We start from the raw sequence: 23,343 nt of genomic DNA, 5'->3' as shown, positions 1-23,343 counted from the left end.
TCTAGCGGTAGTCAGTGAAAAAGACGGTATGTTAGTATGGATTCTGTTTTATTTTGTTTTGAATTTTGACAGAGGTGCTCCTTGGCCTTGCCTCGGCTCGACCCCGCATATAGGCTATGAGAGTTTTTACTGAGGTTGGTCGGGTAACCGGAAATACGACATTTTTTCTGTTTATAAGTCATATGAATGAATATGAGGTCACATGAGATTATTTAAGACAACCCCTCTCACAGTACCGACACGTCAGCGCGGTACGAGAAGAGTTTAAAAGCCGTGACATCTGATTCATATGAGGTCATATGAGGTCATTTAAGACAACCCCTCTCACCGTACCGACACGTCAGCGCGGTACGAGAAAAGTTTAAAAGCCATGATATCTGTTGAACACACACAAAATCGTGTCGCATTTCACTCTCGAACACTCTCGTACTTTGTGCCATAGCTGTTGCCATACATTGTACGATGTACAGTTGTTGTGCAATAAAGTTCTTCTTCTAATTTAAAAGGTCTTCTATCTTCGCTACTTTACCGCACGGTGGCATTATTACTCAATCTCCAGGCAGATGATTTAGTCGGGTTTGTTTTCATTCCTCTGGAGACGAGGCCCTTTGTTCGGATACCTACCTGTAAACTGCGTCATTATCTCCAAGCAGATGTAGGAGTCAGTCTTGTCTCAAAAGAAAGACTTTTTAGTTATGGTCTCTGTATGAAAGGGGGGGGGGATGTGTAGTTGTATGGTCTAGCTCATGGAGGTGCGATAAGATTTTATTGGGGGCAGGTTTGCCCTCTAGCCGAGGAGCCGGCCCTGGAACAAGCCTGGCTAATTTGGTGTTGCTTTTCCTGACATCACGCGCTCGATACAGATACTCACCTATGATAGGATCCGCGCAAAAGCGACAAATCTTCAGCAAACGTATAAAACACTGCCAAATACGTTTAAAACAAACCAGACTGCTACCGCTTCTGTTTGGACATTAAGATACTTTGTTTGTTTGTTTGAATTTTTTAAATTCATGAAATGTCAAATAGGCCCTCGTTGAGGTCATGAAGGAAAAGGAGAGGGTCATACAAAACATATACATGTATAACAGAGGTACAGTTTACATCATTTAAAGTCCTAAGAAGCCGATTCACATATTTTAAACACATATGGTACAAAATACATAATAGTAAGTGCTCCTGCATGATTCGACTCCGTTCCTTTTGTTTGTTTCGTGCAACAAAGTTCTCCTTCTAAAGTTCTTCTATCTTCACCACTTTACCGCACGGCGTCATGATTACTCAATCCCCTGGCAGATGATTTAGTCGAGCTTGTTTTGATTTGAGACGAGGCCCTTGTTTTCAGACAACTACCTGTAAACTGCGTTATTATCTCCTTCAGTCTTGTCCCCAAAGAAATAATCATTTTTCTTTGAAGGAGACTAGTTTCTTTACTTTAAAAGCTTCTTGTCAACAAAGGTTCTAATGACCTACCTGCCGATGGCAGAACATTCCATCGCGTCGGCGGCGACAGCCCCGTGTGTGTACGGGCCTCCCGTCACATCCACCCCGACCGGCTGGGGCCGCGCGCACGGCGGGATCATCACGGCCACATCCGCGTCCAGCCGCTGCCGAAACTCTCTCACCAGTAGATGGACAACAACAGCAAATATTGTGACTTTAAGAAAGCCGCGAGTAGTGACAAGTGTCTCCATGTTTCATACGACAGAGAAGAACCAGTCGAACAAGACACAGCTATGGAAGATATACAAACATACTGAATACATGTAGTCACGATGGTTGCACTTACGAAACAGCCTACAGCTATAAATTCCTGCATTCAATGAGGCGAAACGTCTAATTAGGACTTACTAGTAGTCTGAACGTTAACGAAGATCTTTAATGACACGGATTGTGTTGAAGCTTTATTGTTGCCTCTATGAAATGTCATGGAGGTTATATTTATCTTCGCTTCGACAAGAAGGTTATATTTTGGGTAGCGTTTGTGTGTGTGTGTGTGTGTGTGTGTGTGTGTGTGTGTGTGTGTGTGTGTGTGTGTAGAAGACCAGCATAACTCGAGAACGCCTGGCTGGATTGTATTGATATTCGGTGTGTGTGTAGGTGTTGATGAGACCTGGAAACGATTAGATTTGGGGCCACCTAGCGGCCTGGGAAGGTACTGCAGCGGAACTTCCTGGTTTGATATCTCGAGTTCTGAACATGCTGCGGCTATGATTTTTCAATGGTAGACGGCTCTTGATGCCAAGAGTTAGTGGTATAGGTTTTGGCCCCCTAGCGGCTTGTTTTGGAACTGCAGGGCAGGTTTAGTGCCAGACTTTGAAAGGGAATAACTCAAGAAGGGGTTGGCAGATTGTTATGATTTTTGGTATGTAGATAGCTTTAGTAATGTTTCACATAATTACGTATTAATTATGCAATTTGGTATCTAATTTGCATAATTAATTAGAAAATCATGTATACACGCTAAGTTCTATCATAGGACCATTGCAACATGTGACATTTGTAACAAAGAAGGAGAAGAATATTGATAGATATATATTATGCAAAATAAGGACCTAATTTGCATAATTAATGAGAAAATGCTATAATGTCATTGTGGTAAATGATGGAAACTTCTTATGGGAAGTTATGGACAGGTGAACATCGTTGAACATTAATTATCCAAATGAGGTCCTCATTTGCATAAATTATCAGGAAATGCGATAAAAGCCTTCTTTCTTAACATAGATGTGTACCCCTGTTGTTTGGTGGAGGAGATGATCAAGTAATATAATTTATGCAAATGAGAACCTTATTTGCATAATTAAGGAAACACACAATTAACACAGCACTTGTAAAGGCTAGGATCATTTGGCGAATGTATGGGGTCGTGGAACTCTAGTTTACCCTGCGTTTGTCAATCAACAAGATAACTCGAGAAAGGCTGGGTTGATTATTGGTTTCATGCTTGGTGTGTTGGTAGGGTGTGATGAAAACTGGTAATGATTAGATTTTGGGCCCCCCAGCGGCTTCCCTAGGTACTGCAGCGCGACTTCCGGGTGTGTTTTCTCAGCTTCTGAACAAGCTATGGTCATACTTTTGGGGTGTTAGATAGCTCTTGTGCTTAGGAAGAAGAAAAATAAATAAATACATACGTATGATGTAACGAATTGACCACACAATAGATTTTTCAGGAGCTTCATACTTTATTTATTATACTCCGCTTTGAAGACTCTTACCACCAGAGTGAGTTAATAGGAAAACTCTACTTCTAAAATGAAGGGATTTTGGTTAGTAGCCATTACAAGGTTTACAGTGGTTCGTACAAATCACCTTCTCATCTTGTCTACACGTATCTTAGTGTAACAAGCACACAACATAAAATTATCCTATAGATAATTACAACAATAAACTGATTTTTGCACCTTGACACCAACTTGACAATGATTGTTAAAATCTACTCCGAGTTTTAAAATTAAACATATTTTGACATCAGAAGCATGTTAGTCATAGGAAGCTTTATTGACCGAATGGAGACCATTCCTGTGTACCAAAGTTATAAAGTTACATACCTATTACGTTAAGTACAGATCACAACAAAGGAATATTAGCTGAGAGATACATTATGTATTGTCAAGCGAGTAATACAGAAATTTTAATATACTATGAATTGGAATTCTATCTATATCTTCCTTGTGACGATGAAAAAGTAAGAGCAGATATGTTTCATAATCAGCAGAGACTTGTCTAAACTCATTAATTTGACGTTGACCTTATTCGAATAGGAACAGGGCACTAGGCAGCTCACTAGCTAAATCATATTGTGACCACAAATACAGTACAAATATGAAATTGCATGTATCACAGGTGTATAAAGTAACTCTTTCTCTCTCTTTCCATTTTACCAAAAAAAATGATGATAATCTCCGTCTGTGATCAGATAGCCTGAGTACCATCCTCCGTAGTGACCGCTGGTTAGCAAGCGAAAGTAGTGAGCCAGCGGTCACTACGGAGGATGGTACTCAGCTAAGCGAAAGTAGTGAGCCAGCGGTCACTACGGAGGATGGTACTCAGCTAAGCGAAAGTAGTGAGCCAGCGGTCACTACGGAGGATGGTACTCAGCTATGCGAAAGTAGTGAGCCAGCGGTCACTACGGAGGATGGTACTCAGCTAAGCGAAAGTAGTGAGCCAGCGGTCACTACGGAGGATGGTACTCAGCTAAGCGAAAGTAGTGAGCCAGCGGTCACTACGGAAGATGGTACTTAGGCTAGTGATCAGAATCCTGCTGCATGCCCGTCCTTCCTTGAATCGGAGTGTGCGAATATAGAGGCTCCCTCCTGCACCACGCCTTGCAGTACGGCTATGTAATCGGTCGTCTTCCAACGGTGAATCTCCGTCAGGCCAGCAAACACTTCCTGCAACGATAAGGGAGGTAAATTCGCAACAAGTATTTCCACCTCATCGATTTTATTTCATTCATCAATTTCACTACATATAATCATGCAGCCAGGGCTGCCCAAATAGCCTATGTCTATCAAGGGGAAGCCCTGTTGATCGTCAAGTGTACAAGGTGAAAGTTTTTTTACAAGGCACCTCAACGATAAAGACAGTACCGGATGGCTGGAATGATTTGTCAGGGCATCCATTAAGCTGCTGCTATAACAATAGCCTAGGTCACACATCCACACAAGATACTGTATGGTAATTATAACCTCAACTACGAGGTTCTGGTAAAATATGCGTAATGGGCAATACCCAATCCACAAAAAATACTACACAATTTGTACACCATAAGTTCTGTCGGTTGCCCATTCAGCAATGCAAAAATCATTTATCAACGGGCAGGTGTTCTTTCGTCAAATGAAAAAAAATCCCTCCCACCTCTGGCTCGAAAGGCCTGTCCACTTCAGTGTAGATCTTGTTCGGCTTGAGCGAGTGGTGAAGGCGCGGCAGTTCTATGGCTGATGCCAGGCTGGTTCCAAACCGAAGGTAGTGCATCGTCGTCTATTGGAAAAGAAAATTGTAGAATAACAACTTTAATATAAGACATTGGGCAAAAACAAACAATATCAAGTTATAGCTTCCGTTATTACGTTTCTGTGGATAGAAAGGGCATTAAATGAGGCTATGTGATTGCGGAGAGCCACACCTAGAACAAGTCATCACACATTGAAAAGAATTGTCGCTCATCCCGCGTTATAAGTGGATCAAATAACTCTGTCTCTTGCTAGATATGCTTCGTCAGAACAAACCAAGTGTGTTACAAGTGTGTTTACAGGGTATGCAATACCAACAAACAAACAAACAAATAAATAAATAAACGATGAATGTAGACTCACATAAGCTAAGGCAGTCTCACACCTGATCCCTCCAGCGGCACCCAGCACCAGCCTGACATCACCTGTACTGTTCAGCACGATGAACGGGGTCATCGACGACATGGGCCGCTTGCCTGGCTGGATGAAGTTAGCTGTGGGACGGGAGGGTAGCAAATATCCTGATTATAGGCGTATTAGCCAACACAGATGATCTATCCCAGATGCACTCCATCTCAGAAGCGCTTTTGGGATAAAAGCAAATCTGGGATGCAAACCTATCCCAGATGTGCTTCTATCCCAGAAGCGCTTCTAGGATACAAGACCAAGACCAGGATATCCAGAGCACGCTCCAATATCGCTTGTGGCGTGTTTTGGATATCCCAGGAGCGCTTTTGGGATATAAGCACGTCTGGGATGCAAACCTATCCCTGATGGTCTTGTATTCTAGAAGCGCTTCTAGGATACAAGATCATCTGGGATATAACAGTCAGGATATTCAGAGCGCGCTCCAATATCGCTTGCGACGTGTTCTGGATATCCCAGAAGCGCTTTTGGGATATAAGCACAACTGGGATGCAAACCTATCCCTGATGGTCTTGTATTCTAGAAGCGCTTCTAGGATAGAAGCACATATTGGATATACCAAAAGACAGAGTATTGTGGTAGGGGTCTGTTGAATTGAAAATTGCTTACCTGGTTGTCTAACATTCATCAAGACAGGTTATATGTTACTTATTTAATCCAACATCCTTTCCGAGCCTTTAGGATTTTATAGTGACGTCCATCTTCGATTCGATGGTCCTTGGGACACACAGTCAGGGTAACTAAAAGAGGGTTCTAGACCACATGTACATGCAAATGTTTTACTTTGACAATTCTGTATGTACGGGATCCATTAGCATTACATGTAACTACAATGAAAGAACCACTCGAGTGGGATGTTTTCGTTGGTTGTTATTATTACCTGGACACAAAGGAACGTTGTGTATGTCCATCCCCGGGAATTTAGGAAGGGTTCTAGTCCACATGTACTCACGCATGTTCTATTCAGACAATTCTGTATGTACGGGACCCATTAGAATTGCCTGTAAACTACAATAAGACATCCTCTTGATTGGGAATTTTCATGGCGGCAGTTTGTATTACCTGGGCTCAAAGGAACGTAGTGTATGGTCATGTCCGGAAACTTCAAAAGGGTTCTCGTTCATATGTATATCTACAATAAGATCCTTTTGTTTGGGAAGTTTTTTTGTGGGGAAGTTTTTATTACCTGGGGAGGAAGGAACGCCGTATATGTTCATTCCCGGAAAGCTGAAATCCCTCATCACGTCGTTTAGGATGATTCCTGTGGAAACTGAGCGGAACCTTGCGCCAAAACTGGAAATAAAACAAGACAGTGACTCTGTCGTCAGGCATTATCTTGGATGTGAACTGGAATCTTAATCTTGTTATCCATACTAAATAGGCTTTCATGCTCTAAGTCTACGTAAGTCAGTTTTTGGCCCTCCTGCCTAATCAACTGTCCCCTTATCATTTGCGATATAAAATGAACCATACATTGTTATTTGCTTGAAATATTCCACAATTTTCAACAGAAAGTGGAACACAATACCCATAGGATGGAGTCAGACCATCAAATACCACCAAAAGCTCATTTATATTGAAATATGAATATGAAAAGCACAGCTAGCTTTTTTAGACTTACACACAAATGATGATATATATATACCGGGTAAAGCTGGCAATGGTTTGTGTGTGCGTGTGTGTGTGTGTGTGTTTGTGTATGAGTGATGGCTAGCACTTACTATTGGTCGATGGTGCTTGAGACGGAGACGGCGTCGTTGCCCGGCCCCAGGACGGAGACGTGTGTGGTGCCGCCGTCCTTGGGAAGGTGGTACACAGGGTCGTAGTACCGCCAGGGGTGCGTCATGGTGTCGCTGATCTGCTGACGCAGCGAGTCGGCAAACGACTTGGACGTCATCTTCCTCACAACCTGTAGGAAAGGTAAAGGTAGTAACGCTGTAGGGGCAGTGTGTTGTTATCACTGTGTCTAGGGCCTACAGTATTTGATGGCAACGAATTAGAATGAGTGACAGTTCTAGGAAAGAATCCTGTAAGGTTCCTGGAAGATTTTTCTTTACCTCTTTCACGTCGACGAAGTCCGGATCTCCCAGCTCGCTTTTCCTGGCGAAAGCGAACTTGAAGGCCTCCAGCATCCTGTGGTACGTCAGCACCTGGTTATCTGTACCGTCTATACTGGAGGCGTTCAGGCCGTATCCTGGTGAAGGGGTGAAAGGACCTTGTTATTCCCTAAATGTATTGTTCTTAAGTTCATTTTGAGTACACTTCTTCTTCAGAATTTGGCCGTTTGGCTGAGCGAACAAATGTTACCAGTCCACTGTACTACTACAACTGCTGCTGCGGAAAGTACTTCTACTTCTACTACTTCTACTACTACTACTATTACTATAATTATTGTACTAATCACCACTACTACATACGACATAAACGGCACTACACTTTTTACTACTACTACTACTACTACTACTACTACTACTATTTTTACTACTACCTCTACCGCCACCACCACCACAACAACAACCACTACTACTACTTCTCAATCTACTACTACTGCTAGCAAAACAACAACAGCGACTAGCTGCTGCAGCTGCTACTACTATGTCTACTACTGTTCCATATTCAGTACTGCCAATACTGCTTCTCACCGTCCCAAATATTGAGGATGAGACTCAGCACAGCTCCGGATGAGGGCGGGGGCGGGGACAGCACCGTCAGTCCACCCGACAGAGAAATCTTCAGAGGGTCCGATATTTCCGCCCGATAGTCGCGGAGATCTTGCTCGGTGATGATGCCACCTAGAACATATAGAATAAACATGCTTCGAGAACGTTCCAACAGCCTCATTAATATCATCAGTTGGCTGTACTACAAGGTGCCGAATGTGGAAGGTATAGAGCTTCGGCAAATTCGGTAAGCAAAATCTCTATCTCAAACGTTATATGTAAGTTCAATGGTGCGGAAGACTATGTTGGCATAGTCTACAAATTGGGCATTTTCGTGAATTTTCAACGATCGGAGAATTCACAGCTTTATGCTATTACAGACATGACCTTCGTCTTTATCAGTTAGGTGTTGCATAAGTAAGATATAGTTCAGGGCCTAAAACTTCAAGATTTTTTTCCTGGTCAAATGGGTAGAAATCCTGGCAGTTTTGAGGTGGGTGTGACAGGGGAGGGTTTCTACTTTGTGATTAGGGCCAAAAAGCTGAGTTTGTGTGGTTTTTAGGGGGTATAATGTTGGGACTTTTTTGTCCTAGCACATGGCCTCCTCACTGGGTTGTGGTGCGGTTTTGAGGTCATGGGTCAATCTTTCAGTTTCCCGGAAGTTTTCACCGTTAGATTCATGCCGAAATGTGGTTTGTCGGATAGCTGAGATGTCGGGCTTTCATATGAGGGTATGTTTGTGTGCCAGTAACGTCAGAAAGTTGAGTTATTAACAGTTGCTTTCTCCTCTTGTTTGTATAGGGAACCATTGTTTAGAGGCTGCAAATTGAATCACCTGCGGATACCCTACATTTTGCTGTCGCAAACCTGTAAAAACAAAATGGCGTCGCATACATACGCCAGCAAAATAATACAGTTTTGCCATAGCAAATTTACAATACCTGCGTCTCGTATGTCCTTCACCAGATTCCTGGCGATGTCACCTGTGTAGAAGGCGTCTACACCTCCATCAGCAACCGCACGGAGCGTTTTTGCAAGCTGGAGCCGCTTCACCGTCATGTTCACTCCCATGACGTTGTTGTTTTCGTCACACAGCACGTCACTTCGGGAAGAAAGGTGAGGAAACGTTAACGTTAGGTAACCAAGCGTGTGTCAATACTTTAATAGGTGTAGAATCTCCATTTCAATGTTGATAGATCATACGAGGCCATCATAGATCACCAAACCCGAAGCCAAGACGCCAACCGGATGAAACTCCATCAGCATCAGATCAATCAACTCCTGAAACAGTCTCCCAGTGAATGTTGTAGCAGTCGAAACTGTAAATCCCCTTAAGTTAAAGCTGGGCAGTCACTGGAGGTGGTCAGGTGGGGGTATGGAAAAACATAAACTCTTAATATAAACTCAGGACCCGGGTTAGAGACGTGTATTTAATGAATTAGGCAATATACTCCCTCTTATCTGAAGACTATGATATGATATGATATGATAATATATGCTTAAAAATGAGAGTTCCTTTGACTCACCATAAGTGGTTCTTCGGATCTTTGATGAACTCGAGGTTCTTTTTGATAGCCTTCTCCATAGACCTGCCGATACAGACGCCCTCCTCCGCCAGCTGGATAGTCGGTAGGAACAGGTCCCTCCACGGCAGCTTCCCGTACCTCTGGTGAGCCTCCCAGTAGCCTCGGACCTGTCCCGGTACTGCCACAGACAACCCACCTGCGGAATACAGGTGTGTTTGGATCATTACGCCCGTATGTAGTTTTTTTGTACCTCATATGTTAAATTTTTATCCTTCCGTTATATAATCCATTCTATTGATTATTTGATTTCCTTCACGTATCGTTATCACATTCTATGTATTAATTTACTTATACTTTACTTGTTTTTAGCTTATGTAATGAATTAGCCGTAATATAGATTGTTAGAACCGAAATTAGCTATCAGAATACTTGTCAACAAACGGCTGCCATTGCAAGACAAAAAAAATGGAATTTTTTTCAAACTTCGTGAAAATTTTGCCAACTAAATTCACCAAATCCGGTGGCTCTAGCATAAGCCGTTCTGGCGTCACGTGACATGAAAGTTGCCGCAGGCCTCAAAAGCCCCCCCCCATCTGAATAGGGTAAAACTTATACGAGAAATCGACACCTGAAATTTGATCTTGTCAATTAATATGTATCATTTATCACTGGAAAGCCAACGTATATATTTGCCCTTATATTGATACCCAGCATCATGTGGGCATTTACTTGTGACACGAACAGCAGGCAACGTGCGTAAAGCACAAGTGGTGAAATCGAGTGACCTCTGCCCCTATTAAGAAGAAAGGCCCGCTCTGTAGTCATCATGCGTAACGATTTAACCCGGGACAGGGGAAAAACTAGTTCGTCAAGTGTTGTATTTTGATACCACAGATGATAAGCTACTTAATTACAGGGCATGTGACGGCCACCAATTTGTGGTATCGGAACCCGGCCGGCCCTACCCGTGGCCCTATCCGGCCGGACATACAGTGCACAAATGTGCAATTGGGACCTAGCGGCCAAGAATAACTACAGTTGGCCGTCGTGTGGCGGCACCACAAACGCATACGTATCCTTACCGAACTGTGCGCTGGCGTTGTTCGACCCAAACATGTCTGTTGAGGCGCCGGAAGGGGCTCTATCCCTGGCGTTGATGACCTGTGCTGTGCCTGTCTCCTTGTTGTATATTGTCATGATCAAACCCCCGCCGAGCCCCGCGCTGTGGCCGTGAACCAGCTCCACACAGGCTAACGCCGCGATGGCGCTGTCCACAGCCGAACCGCCCTTCTTCAGGATGTCCCTGTAAAACACGTACAGTCACACCAGTCAGAACTGTCCACAGCCGAACCGCCCTTCTTCAGGATGTCCCTCATAATAAAACACAACACCAGTCAGAACTGTCCACAGCCAAACTACCCTTCTTAAGGATGTCCCTGTAAAACACAGTTATACAGTCGAATGAGCCACCCCCCTCCCTCAGTCCAGGGAATGCCAAAAAAGCCCAGTCTGGATAGGGTTAATACTTGTACTTAAATGTGTCAGTGGGAAAATTGTGTAAGGGATCACCGCTAAGTGGTAACAATAGGAGTTCGTGTGAGTTAGAGTCCCCACCGCGCTCACAACTGACTCACAGCCATTCAATTTCACTTTGTGTGTACAATCAGGGCGAAGCTAGACCTGCTTTCAGGCAGTCCTGACTTATATTTAGAAACCAATGGTCACATCATTTGTGGCTTTATGCACGTTGTACGTACAAACGGAATTTTCAAAGGTGATTAGACCAATATTAGGTTTCTATTGCAGCCAGGATATGTAAGGATTCTGTTTTCTTTTGTTTTTGTTATAGATTTCGACAGAAGTGCTCGTTTCCTAGATCCTGCGCATGAAACCCGCAAAAAGTTTGTAGGGTAACCGGAAACACAACATTTTTCTGTTTATCAGTCATACGATGTCACATGGGGTCATTTAAGACAAACCCGACACGTCAGCGCGGTACGAGAAAATGTTAACAACCATATTACGTCACATGGGGTCATTATAGACAACCCCTCTCACCGTAGCGACACGTCAGCGCGGTACGAGAAAAGGTAAACAGCCATATCTGTTGTACACAGGCAAAGTCGTGTCGCATTTCATTTTCAAACATATCTTCACTACTTTATCTACTACACGGTGCCATTGTTTATTGTTTATTCAAACTATCTCCATTAGTGAGTACCATATGTTTTTAGTGGTTGAATGAATGAATGAATGAATGAATGAATGAATGAATGAATGAACGAATGAATGAAAGCATCACTAGTCTTCCTGCACACATTACATTGAGACTATTTCACATTAACATAACACCTTACACCTAAAGATACACTAACACCTAACACACGGCGTGTGAGTAGTTTTTATTTCTCTTGAGACTTTTAATTTTTCAGATACTTACCTGTAAACTGCGTTATTGTCTCCAAGCAGATGTGAGAGTCAGTCTTGTCCACAAAGAAATACTTTTAAGTATGGATTCCGTTTTTCATTTTTGTTGTTGTTATAGATTTCGACTGAAGTGCTCGTTTCCTGCGCTCGGACCCGCAGAAAGTTTAGTGTTTTTTTTTTACCGAGGATGGTCAAGCAACCGGAAACACAACATTTTTCTGTCTATCAGTCATACGATGTCACATGGGGTCATTTAAGACAAACACGACACGTCAGCGCGGTACGAGAAAAAGTTAACAACCATACGATGTCACATGAGGTCATTTAAGACAAACCCGACACGTCAGCGCGGTACGAGAAAAAGTTAACAACCATATGAGGTCATATGAGGTCATTTAAGACAACCCCTCTCACCGTAGCGACACGTCAGCGTGGTACGAGAAAAGGAAAACAGCCATATCTGTTGTACACACGCAAAGTCGTGTCGCATTTCATTTTCAAACATATCTTCACTACTTTATCTACTACACGGTGCCATTGTTTATCATTTATTCAAACGATCTCTATTAGTGAGTATCATGTGTTTTTCCTGGTTAAATAAATGAACGAACGAATGAATGAATGAATGAAAGCATCACTAGTCTTCCTGGACACATTAAATTGAGACTATTTACACATTAACATAACACCTTACACCTTAAGATACACTAACACCTAACACACGGCGTCATGATTACTTAAGTCCTAGGCAGAGTAGTTTTTATTTATCTGGAGACTTTTCCTTTTTCAGATACTTACCTGTAAACTGCGTTATTGTCTCCAAGCAGATGTGAGAGTCAGTCTTGTCCCCAAAGAAAGACTTATTTTAGTTAATATGGTCTAGCTATGAGGGGGGAATAGTTATGGTCTTAAAGTCATACAGGTGTGATAAAATTTCATAAGGGGCATGTTTTCCTTGTAGTCGAGGAGCTTGCCGTAGATTCAGTCACGTCAGGCGTCCAGGCAAATTTGGTTTTGTTTGGTGCGTTTTTCCTGAAATTACGCCCCTGTTACAGATACTCACCTATGATAGGATCTGCGCAAAAAGCGACAAATGTTTTAAAAAAACGTACAAAACACGTACAAAAGCGTGACATATGCTTAGAAAATAAGAGTCGTTGTCAACAAAGGTTCCAGTGACCTACCTGCCGATGGCAGAACACTCCAGCGCGTCGGCGGCGACAGCCCCGTGTGTGTACGGGCCTCCCGTCACATCCGCCCCGACCGGCTGTGGCCGCGCGCACGGCGGGATCATCACGGCCACATCCGCGTCCAGCCGATGCCGAAACTCTTTCACCAGTAGATGGACTACAGCAGCAAATATTGTGACTTTGAGAACGCCGCGAGTAGTGACAAGTGTCTCCATGTTTCACCCGACAAAGAAGAACCAGTCGGACAAGACGCAGGGCTTTATGTTTGTATGGTTGTGGGGTTGTGTGGCCCAATCGACAGGTGTTCGATTAATACCCCGATGCTCTGGTTTCGAACCCGTTGATGTGGTACCGATCTCCCCCTTGGGAATATGCACTACTACACGACTTCCCTCACAACAACAACAATTATAATATTGAGCATTTCTGGTCAATGTATTAGCTATGACATCAGCCGAGCGCTTGACCAACGCAATCTCCACGATGGACAAATTTACACACATATTTTCAGTGCGGAACTAAGAAGCTAAATCGCAGCGGTCGCAACGGGCCTGCCATTTTCGGGACCGTACCACTGCTTGCTATGGAAGATACAAGCACACTGAGTAGTTGGTTATTGCTTATTTGGTTATTTGGTGGGCCGACTACTCACTCTTTGCAGCCAGGGGCTGAATTGCGAAGAGCTTACAATAGGCGGGTAGTTGTCACTGCACTCAAGTTAGTAGCTTATACAGACAGAAATCTTTTATTTTACCTCCCCGACTGACGTCAGGTACTCATTTTTACACCTGGGAGAAGTGAGGTAGTCGTGTAAAGTGTCTTTCACAAGGGCACAAAGTAGTCTCCATAGCAGGCTCTCTATGGCCTTTTTGGGCACTTTTGCTGGCCATTTCTTTTTGTATTGGGTCGCTGATTGCTGGCCTTTTCTGACAGCCGGCCATGTAGATGGAAATGGCCAGCAAAAGTTCCCCAAAAGGCCATAGAGAGCCTGCTATGGAGGCTAGGCACAAAGTCGGGGGCACGGCGTGTATCGAACTCGGGACCTAGAGATTTCGAGCCGAACGCTCTACCAGGCCAGTTACGCCACACACACACACGACGCTACGGGCACAGACACGGATACAAACACACTGCATAGTTGTCACAATGCTTGCACTTATGGAACAGCGTATAGCTATCTGACTAATTCCCGCATCCCCTGAGGCGGTGATCACTCAGAGGCGAAACATCTAATTAGGACTAGTAGTCTGAACCTTAACGAATATGATTTATGGCGCCGCCACGGATTGTGATGAAGCTTTTTTGTTTGTATATATTTCTACATAGTACCTATCTCTATCTAAACATCTATCTACGCATTTATGCAAATACTAAATTTAGTATTTCACTCACTCTCACGACCCAACGCGGTGGTCGTGGGGGTCTCACAGCGGCCAGTACTAATGACCTGTGCCCTTTGTTCTAACGGCTTCCCTGGTGAGTAGTACAGGACACCTTATACATTGTATCATGCACATGTATATGGCCTATGGTATACTAGTACTTTCACTTTTGGTTCATATTGTGCTGTAGCTTTAGGTGTCACTGCTTATATTTGGTGTACATTATTTTAAACCATCACCGCCGACTGTACATGGCAAAACATTTAATGATGCTATCAGCTCCATTAGATAAGAAAAGAGGGAAAGAAATGGACCGATCCCGATGCCCCGCCCCCTGTTCGATCATTGTTCTATTTCAAACAGCTCCGTCAAAGAAAGCCATTTCTGTCCCGCTGGGGCTGTTTTTGACGGAGGTGTTCGAAATAGAATAGGGGGTTCTATTTGTTCGATATGGCGTTCGACAGGATCGTTCCATTGTTTGTTCGATAGATCGTTTTCACAGAACGTTCGAAAACCGTTCGATCACGCGTGGGCGCCATGTTGGATGATAACCTGGATGACTAGAACACAGAACGGCGCTGTCAAAGTTACTTGCGGGTTCAAGTGTGCTGTTTTGTCTCCATTCTGTGAATCATTAAGTGATGTAGCCAAGGTTGCAATAATCAGGACAAAGTTGCAATAATACGTCTTGATCTATATACTTTTAAAAATGGCAATTTTTTCAACGATCTAATGCTGGTGCCGATCGCCTGGATTTACTTTTGCGGTAGCGGGAAATGGAGTGTTCGCGGTGGTTTAGAGTTCGCGGTGAAGCGGCCTCGCAAAAACCGCGATCATTCACTGTACCTGGCCCGCTACCCTGGGTGATATTTTTTTACTGACAGGCGGCGTGCAGAGGACTAGCTACCAATCCCCACCGCATGTGCGCACGAGCTGGCCCTCACTGTCCACTTGCCTAACAAGGGGCAAGATTTAGCGCTTCCCCGACCCTAACTCCGTGAGGCAAGCGGATAGTGGGGACCAGCGGGATAGTGGTAGTAAATAAGTTCGTGCGCGCGTCTTTTTTCCGTATTTTGGCTTTGTCAACATGTGTATTAGAAAGGTCTGTTTACAAAATTACTATTCAGTTGATCAAATAACGTTTAACATACGAATCAGGGCTGCTAGCGCTGATGTTATTGCGACAGACTGTAACGTTGCACTTAATACTGAAAATTCAAACTCTGAGAATGCTTAGCACATGTTTAGTCAGATGCCAAATTGCGTTTAGTGCCCGTCGCGGCATGGAGGTGACAGAACTCGACCAGACTTGTAGAAACTTCCCTCGCCACAAGTGCAAAGCTCGCTGGAAGACACACCACACTTTGTCGATTCAATACTAAAATCGTGCGAGATTCGGTCAAAGTTTTGTGTAGGGGTGCCGTCACACGTGCGTATATCTGTTGTACATGTAGACCTTACGAAAGTCTCTGTACCTTTGTCGTGTCTCAATAAAGAATCTTTATCAAAGTTCATATGAGGTCCCTATGGACTATTTGTCTCTATCAGGCTTCACATATGTCACTGGGAAAAAGCAGGAATTAAACAAATATAGACACTTAGATAACATGCTAGAGAAGTTAGTTGGCCGAGGGAGTATGTTTGCGACCTATCTAACTCCTCTGGCATGTTATCTGTATATATTTGTCCAATTTTATTTTCCCAGCGACCTGTGGAGCACGGTGGGGGCTAAGAATTTCATACGAACCTCATACGGACTTGAATGTATACGCATGTGTGACCGCATCCTTCAGGTGCAGTCACACGAGCGTATATATCAAGTCCATATGAGGTCCGTATTGACATTTTTCTTCATATGATCATGTACCAGTCGTATGCACAATACACACCTCACCTCATACTTTTAGGTAAGCGTACTGGGCCGTGCTGAACGTAAAACTGACACAACGATTGAGATGCGCGTGAGAGGTGTATTGACATGTTTTGTCTTGCCTTACTTAATAGGTAAAGTTTGCGACTGAAGAAATTTTTGTTTTGTTCTACCAGCTACACAATCGTGGGTAAAAAAAGTTCGAATTTCGTTCCTCGTGAACAAGCCAAACAATTTTTAATCCTCGCTTGATTATCGACAGAACATCGGGGGCAGTAATGGTGAAAATATCATTCACAGCTCAGGACGCGATGTGCCGTGTTTTATGAAGAAGAAATAGAACAAGCTTGCTGACATTTTCGTGTAACATGGTATACGTCCATGACATACCCTGTACCAGAAACCAACTTTCTCCCAAAAAATAAAAGAAAGCATGCACAAACTCCGCGGCAGGGCTACTGTTGGTGGGCTGTTAGGAGAGTGGTTTAATCAAGTTATTGAAAAGCCGACGGACTGTAGGTAATATTGTTGAATAGAAACGGTGAGTAGGCCGTGTCCTGTGTTTATGGAAGTCGCAGTAAGCACGGCAAACATCCAGTCTGTTTCTGAATAAAAAAAAGGCTTCTTTCTACGTACGAGTCCACCACGTGCACACACAGCCGTGTGGAGATCGAGCCGCTTATCATCCAACATGGCCGTTCGAACGTTCGAACGCGACTGTGACGTCATTGTGAAAACGATCTATTGTCGATGAATGATATGAATGGCAAAGACATTTATTTTAAATGAGGGGGGGGTCCTATCATTATTCATTAACCCCATGGGTAACTATACTGGCTGTAGCAATGCAACAAACTTTAAGGTGAATTTTGGGGTTTGACGACGTTAGGAATTGACTCAACAGTGCTAAATGAACTGGATGTCATTTCTCATTTACGAGGGATCTATTCAACAATACTACATCAATACTAAGTGCCATTTCAACTGATAATAGAACTGAACAAATCCAAAATATCGACTGGATGGTAGAGAAAAAAGAAGAAGGTTCCTTTAATACTCATCTTCACATTTCCCTGTGTACATTTACCAGATCGACGCTTTACATCAGTAATAAAACTTGGGAGGCTTAGGAGAAAGACTGAAAGTATAAACATGTTATAATAACAATGAATGAATATAAACTTATAGCAGTATTTTATGTAACGTTAATCTGATATCAATTTCAGCTCTCACAGTTCTAATTTCGCACTCAGTCAAATCCTGTCCGTTTGCACACGACCCAATCCTTGATGACGGATTCCTTGGTATTAAAGCTACTTTGTTTTCCATTCCCTTGTGAGGGCATGTACAGGAAATAGGGTCTTAGAAAAACTAACAAAATATCTAGAAACATCTCTCTACATTTCTGAGTAAGAAATCCACTAATGCATCAGAGGCAAAACACGAAGCCGCTTTTGCCTTTGGCTTCTCTTTGATACAGGATTAAATAATAACTTTTTCCCACCAAAACGATGGATTGCTCAATGGCGTACTTTTATACTATCAATTAGAGAACAGCGAATGTTTTTTCTTCTGTCAAACTGTAACTTTCTCGTTATAGCTGTAACATAATTTTAAAATGTACACTTTCATTATGAAACGCTACTTTCGGGCGAGCGTACGGCCATTGTTGTTTGTTTTGAACTTTCAGTTTTTTAACGCCAAGACCAAAATAAAGCTCTCATCTCAAAAGAAAAGGAAGGAATGTAGTAGAGGTTGCTTGTTGATTTCTTCAAACTTTCTTTAGGCAGCTACACTCTCGTTTTTCTCCTTGGCATGTTTGGTCTTGACGTGTCTCTTTAGATGAGCCTTCAGCGTTCCAGAGTAGTCGCACTGGTCACACTTGTGCGGCTTCACCACAGCGTGTGTGGCCATGTGCTGCCTCAATGTACCCTTCACTGCTGCAGCATAATCACAAACCTCACACTTGTGCGGCTTCTCACCGGTGTGTGTTTTCATGTGATTCGCCAATCTTGCTTTTTGGGCTGTGAAATAGCCGCATTGCTCACATTGGTAAGGCTTCTCACCGGTGTGCTTTGTCATGTGGTCCCTGAGGTAGTGTTTTTGTGACGTCGCATAGCCACATATATCACAGTTGTATGGCTTCTCGCCGGTGTGCGTGGCTATGTGCCGCTTCAAGTCGTGCTTATGATTTGTAGAAAAATTACAAAGCTCGCATCTATATGGTTTCTCAACATTGTGTGTGGCCACGTGTCCCCTCAGAATTTCTTTTCGCGCTGTGGAGAAGCCACAGTGTTCACAGTGGAAGGGTTTCTCCTTGGCGTGGTTGGCCATATGGCTTTTCAAATAAGACATTGATACTGCACAATAATCACAAAATTTGCATTTGTACGGCTTCTCTCCGGTGTGTGTGACCGAGTGAGATTTCAAACATGACTTTGCTGCAGTAGAATAATCACAGACTTTGCATTTAAAAGGTTTCTCCCCGGTGTGTTTAGCCATGTGCAGCTTTAACAGACTCTTTTCACTGGCTGCATAGCTGCACAACTCACAGCTGTAAGGTTTCTCACCGGTATGATTAGTCATAATATGCCGCTTTAACGATTTTTTGGTTACCGACGAAAAGTCGCACTTGGTGCACTTGTGCGGCCTGTTGTTGCTGTGTTTGGCCATGACGTGCTCTTTCAGGTGACCGGACTGTTGTGCTGAATACTCACAAAACTTGCACTGGTAGGGTCTCTCCCCGCCGTGTATCGTCCGGATGTGCACGATGAGGCCGTCTTTCCTTGATGCAGAGAAGTCGCAGTAGCCGCACTGGTAAGGTCTCTCACCGGTGTGTTTACTCTGGATGTGTCTTGCAATTTGAGTTTTTTGTGCGGCAGAATAGTGGCAATGTTGACACTGATACGGTCTCTCACCAGTGTGGGTCCTGATGTGAACTGTCATCGACTCTTTTCTTATTGTTTCATACTCGCAGTGTGGGCATCTGTGTTTCTTCCGCTCCTTTCTAACTTTAGTTTTTCCTTCACCTGTGTGTTTGGCCACGTGTCTTTTTAAAGCATCCTTTTGGACTGCTGAGTAGTCGCAGTGGCCACAGCGGTAAGGTCTCTCACCGGAGTGCACAGCTTTCACGTGCTGGTTCAGTCTACCCTTCTGTGCTGCAGAATAGTCGCACTGTTGACACTGATACGGTCTCACACCGGTGTGCACAGCCTGCACGTGCTGTTTCAGGGTTCCCCGCTGTGCTGCTGAGTAGTCGCATTGCTGACACTTATACGGTCTCTCACCAGTGTGGGTCCTGATGTGCAAAGTCATCGTCTTTTTAATGTCTGTTTCATACTCACAATACGGACAGCTGTGTCTCTTACGCTTCTTCCCACTTTCACTTTTACCTGGTGCATGACCCCGTTTCAGGTCACGCCTCCTTGATGTAGAACTAGAAGGTCCTTGGTGTGGTTTCTCTCCACTGTGAGTCTTCAGTTGTTCCTCTCCTGTCCTTCCGTTGTTAGTTTCAGGACAGCTGGTCTCCCCCAGTGCCTTCAGATGCTCAACTTCAGTCGCTTCCATTATCTAATGGTGGAAAAATACTGTCAATAGGTTCACTATTTCCAAGTATTCATTTAACCAAACCGAAACAATCCACATAGACACATTCCAACTTCTCCACATTCGCAGACGAACACAAAGACTCTTTCTTCTTAAAATTGAGAAAACACAAATTATAGAAAAAGTTGTGATTTTCGTCTTCCTCTGCTTCCTTAAAAAGAAGTCGAACCGAATGCAATTAGAAATAGTAAACGAATTATTCGATCGCGAGAAGCTTCTTTTTGCAATAATGTTCATTGTCACATGTTTGTCTCCTTTGTTTCCATCATGTACTTGCAATTAGCCTCCGAATATGACCTTGCAAAAAAAATCAATTTATTATCAACAAGCATCACTAGTACTTCTAGACTATCACAATATCTAAAATGATGACGATCCGTCAATCCCTTCTAACGACTTAGAGGCTGAAACTAAACTGACCCCTGCAGTCGCCAAGCTAACTACTGTGGGCCCAAATCTATTCTCGGCCCAAGAGCTTATAATCTATAGCATGCTATCAGAACACGACGTATTAAATCCGGTATACGTAGGGGGCCATTGTCGAACGTGACCAACGATATCATCAAGATCCATGCAAGGCTTTTCGAGTTATGCTTTTCAGTGAAATGGTATTGTTATGCAAACGACCCACCGGACTCTTGACGAATATATCATATATATATGCAAATTGACTCTGGACATGTTGAAGCATGGTCGAGAAAAGTATACACCATAAATATTCAGAGAGGGTCGTAAATGACAGATTAATCTATCAAAAAATTACCAAAAGCAGAAAATTCTAACACAATATCTCTGACAGAATTTTTCATCTTTCTCAATCTTTCTCAGCTCCATATCTGCCTTTTTAGCAGAAAACAAAGTGTTGCTCACCTATATAGTGAATCTGGATTCCACATGTACAGGAAAGCTGTCTCTGAACTCTGAGAAGGGTCCTCTCCTAAGTTTTAACTCTCATACGGTTTTCCCCATTTTTTCAGCAATGAACAAGGAGTCAAACGACACTTCCCGGGATGCTGACAACATGTGGTCCTTACGTGTCAAAGGTCAGATGGAAAAGGTCAATTAAAGGGCAACCTGATTACCCTAATCGATATTCACTTGTACGAACAAAATATAACCAACGCAACACAAAATAGGAACCGACACCAACAATGTTTCCGGCTCTTTGAAAATCCCTGCAATCAACCCCATTACATTGAACGGGGTTCGTTCTCTGAACATCGCGCAATGATAATAATGAATAAATTGTGCCTTGTCACTACGACCTGTACTTAGCTTGTTTGAGCCTAATGTACAATAAAGGATTTTCATTCATTCAATAATCTCTCGAGCACCGGCCGTACGTATTACTGCAGAAAATGCCATTTAGGCACGATCTAGACACAGTTTTTCCCGATATCGGTGAGCTGACGACCTCTCACCGACAGCTTTTTTTCAGCGTTTAGATGGAACAGCAATTTCGCCGTCAAGATATCGGTAAAATTTCTCCTGAAAGGTCCGGTAGCTTAGCAGGGGTCCCCGACAACCTCGCGCGCGTGTAGATTCGTCCCGACTTCTGGAAGGCTCATTAGCATACAACGCCATTTTGAAAATCGCGCGATATGTTTATGACTGCAAGCGCCACGGGTGTCCCACCCCCTACGTTCTAGATCCCTCCCGACATCTCCACAGATATCGGTAAAAACTGTGCCTAGATTGGGCCTTAGTCAGCGCAACTACCGTTTGACGCCAGTCTACTCACCGACAATAAAATATGAAACCGTCGGAACAAAGTCTTACGCTTTCTATATTTCCTGACGTTGATAATTTTTTACAGCATTTACTATCGTCGCGGGCTACTTGCCCGGACCAGGTCTACTCTCTCCAAACGTCCCTGTCACCCACAGCATTTACAAACTTGAAAAACTTAACGTTAAACTGGTAGACGAAGGAGAGAAAAAAAACGAAAGTCCTGTCCAGGCTCATAGATTTATTACGAAAGGCACGATTAACATGCTATATGATAGAAAAAAAGCTTGTAGAAGAAAATAACAATTAAAAAATTACATCGTGCAAACCACGATAAACATAATTCTGTGTATAAGAGACATTGATTAGGAGTTTTCACCTGGATGGTCGTGTTTTGTAACACCTAACTGACTTGTGCATGTTTTAAACATCAACACTCCACGTGGCCACTTATATACTCCAGCCTTCTTTCTCTAAATGCTAGAAGGCATATATATTTTAGGTTAAATAGATCCATAAAAAAAACTAAGATCTTCGCACTACATGGTTTATATCATTAGTTACTACAGTTAAGATACAATTCGTTGTTAATTCAACCGATGTTGCTAGGCGACAACAAGATGAACAGAAGATAACAAAAAAGCGGTAAAAAAGCTAACATGAACTTTTAAACGTTTGGAACTTAACCTAAGAAGTAATTAAGGTTTAAAAAAATGCAAACTATAACCACAAATGCGGTTTACGACATCATATAGACGACGACACAATGTAAACTTGTATTCTTTACCATCACAACTTCGGGTCATGTTTCTCAGAGCTACCCTAATGTCCCGTGAGGGCATCTTAAGAACACTTGTTTCTGGAAATGTTCACAATTATCTGGAAGCAATATAAAAGTTCATAGTTTATTCATGACAAGACGCCCAGCAGAAGCAACACAGTTGATAATCTCCAGGCAGATTTATTACCAGTGGCATGTGGCTCGTCGCTTGACCGTTTACGAGACGGCAATTAGCGGCGGCTACAGTGTGAACAGGATTGTCAAAGAAGTCATGACCGCCATGAAAGGCAGTGGTGCGGACAGCTGAGGCCCAACAGTCCCCGAAGACGTGCTGCAGGTGAAGACTGGTGCGGCGGCCGGTACTGTCGGGTGGGGCAGCAGGCTCTCCTTTGTGTACAGAATCTGAGGAGATTCAAATAGGCACGGGTTATACCCTCTCTTTGTCTCCCTGTCTCTGTCTCTCTCTTGTTCTCTCTCTCTCTCTTTGTCTCCCTGTCTCTGTCTCTCTCTTGTTCTCTCTCTCTCTCTCTTTGTCTCCCTGTCTCTGTGTCTCTCTTGTTCTCTCTCTCTCTCCCTCTCTCTCTCTCTCTGTGTCTGTCTGACTCTCTCTCTTTCTGACTCTCTGTCTTTTTCTCTGTCTGTCTGTCTGTCTGTCTGTCTGTCTGTCTGTCTCTCTCTCTCTCTCTCTCTCTATATATATATATATATACTCATGAACAGGCAGTGCCCCGTGCCTGCCGTGCCACTCAATATACATATTAAATCATATTGAACTACACGGCTCTCTCTCTA

General features: G+C 43.3%; 4 protein-coding genes across 8 annotated transcripts in view; all 4 read right to left on the bottom strand.

Moving 5' to 3' along the window:
* LOC118425270 overlaps window positions 1-1,825 on the bottom strand; it is a 3,062-nt gene extending 1,237 nt beyond the window's left edge. Inside the window, exon 1 of one of the 2 annotated variants that reach the window (XM_035834063.1) lies at window positions 1,474-1,825. In XM_035834063.1, the coding sequence (XP_035689956.1) occupies window positions 1,474-1,694 (221 nt within the window). In that variant the 5' untranslated portion in view covers window positions 1,695-1,825. The remainder of the gene's footprint in view (window positions 1-1,473) is intronic. The other variant, XM_035834064.1, reaches the window with a different exon arrangement.
* The window catches only part of LOC118425268 (glutathione hydrolase 1 proenzyme-like), a 23,423-nt gene extending 9,723 nt beyond the window's left edge, over window positions 1-13,700 (bottom strand). Inside the window, exons 1-11 of one of the 2 annotated variants that reach the window (XM_035834060.1) lie at window positions 13,179-13,691; window positions 10,650-10,870; window positions 9,568-9,763; window positions 8,983-9,143; window positions 8,024-8,173; window positions 7,439-7,575; window positions 7,103-7,290; window positions 6,568-6,674; window positions 5,319-5,449; window positions 4,861-4,983; window positions 4,136-4,394 (exon numbers count right to left, since the gene is read on the bottom strand). In XM_035834060.1, the coding sequence (XP_035689953.1) occupies window positions 4,254-4,394; window positions 4,861-4,983; window positions 5,319-5,449; window positions 6,568-6,674; window positions 7,103-7,290; window positions 7,439-7,575; window positions 8,024-8,173; window positions 8,983-9,143; window positions 9,568-9,763; window positions 10,650-10,870; window positions 13,179-13,399 (1,776 nt within the window). In that variant the 5' untranslated portion in view covers window positions 13,400-13,691 and the 3' untranslated portion in view covers window positions 4,136-4,253. Of the gene's footprint in view, window positions 1-4,135; window positions 4,395-4,860; window positions 4,984-5,318; window positions 5,450-6,567; window positions 6,675-7,102; window positions 7,291-7,438; window positions 7,576-8,023; window positions 8,174-8,982; window positions 9,144-9,567; window positions 9,764-10,649; window positions 10,871-13,178 lie in introns of those variants that run through there. The other variant, XM_035834061.1, reaches the window with a different exon arrangement.
* A 3,011-nt stretch (window positions 13,701-16,711) lies between these two features.
* On the bottom strand, window positions 16,712-21,116 carry LOC118426173 (zinc finger protein 260-like). Its single transcript, XM_035835435.1, has 2 exons — window positions 20,913-21,116; window positions 16,712-20,006 (listed from the first exon to the last, which is right to left on the bottom strand). Exon 2 carries the CDS (start codon window positions 20,001-20,003, stop codon window positions 18,219-18,221), a length of 1,785 nt encoding a protein of 594 aa, XP_035691328.1. The 5' UTR covers window positions 20,004-20,006; window positions 20,913-21,116; the 3' UTR covers window positions 16,712-18,218.
* Window positions 21,117-21,991: 875 nt separating this feature from the next.
* LOC118426659 (DBH-like monooxygenase protein 1 homolog) overlaps window positions 21,992-23,343 on the bottom strand; it is an 11,689-nt gene continuing 10,337 nt past the window's right edge. For all 3 annotated transcript variants that reach the window (XM_035836176.1, XM_035836177.1, XM_035836178.1), the window contains one exon: window positions 21,992-22,953. In XM_035836176.1, the coding sequence (XP_035692069.1) occupies window positions 22,792-22,953 (162 nt within the window). In that variant the 3' untranslated portion in view covers window positions 21,992-22,791. The remainder of the gene's footprint in view (window positions 22,954-23,343) is intronic.

Source organism: Branchiostoma floridae, chromosome 11 (assembly GCF_000003815.2).
Source record: "Branchiostoma floridae strain S238N-H82 chromosome 11, Bfl_VNyyK, whole genome shotgun sequence".
In the NCBI taxonomy this organism is placed as follows: Eukaryota; Metazoa; Chordata; class Leptocardii; order Amphioxiformes; family Branchiostomatidae; genus Branchiostoma; species Branchiostoma floridae.
The sequence above is the reverse complement of the archived record's forward strand: the minus strand, read 5'-3'. Positions and strand labels throughout refer to the sequence as shown.

Excerpts from the sequence above, each read along its gene's own strand:
- LOC118426173 (XM_035835435.1), bottom strand. The coding sequence starts at position 20,003 with ATGGAAGCGACTGAAGTTGAGCATCTGAAGGCACTGGGGGAGACCAGC.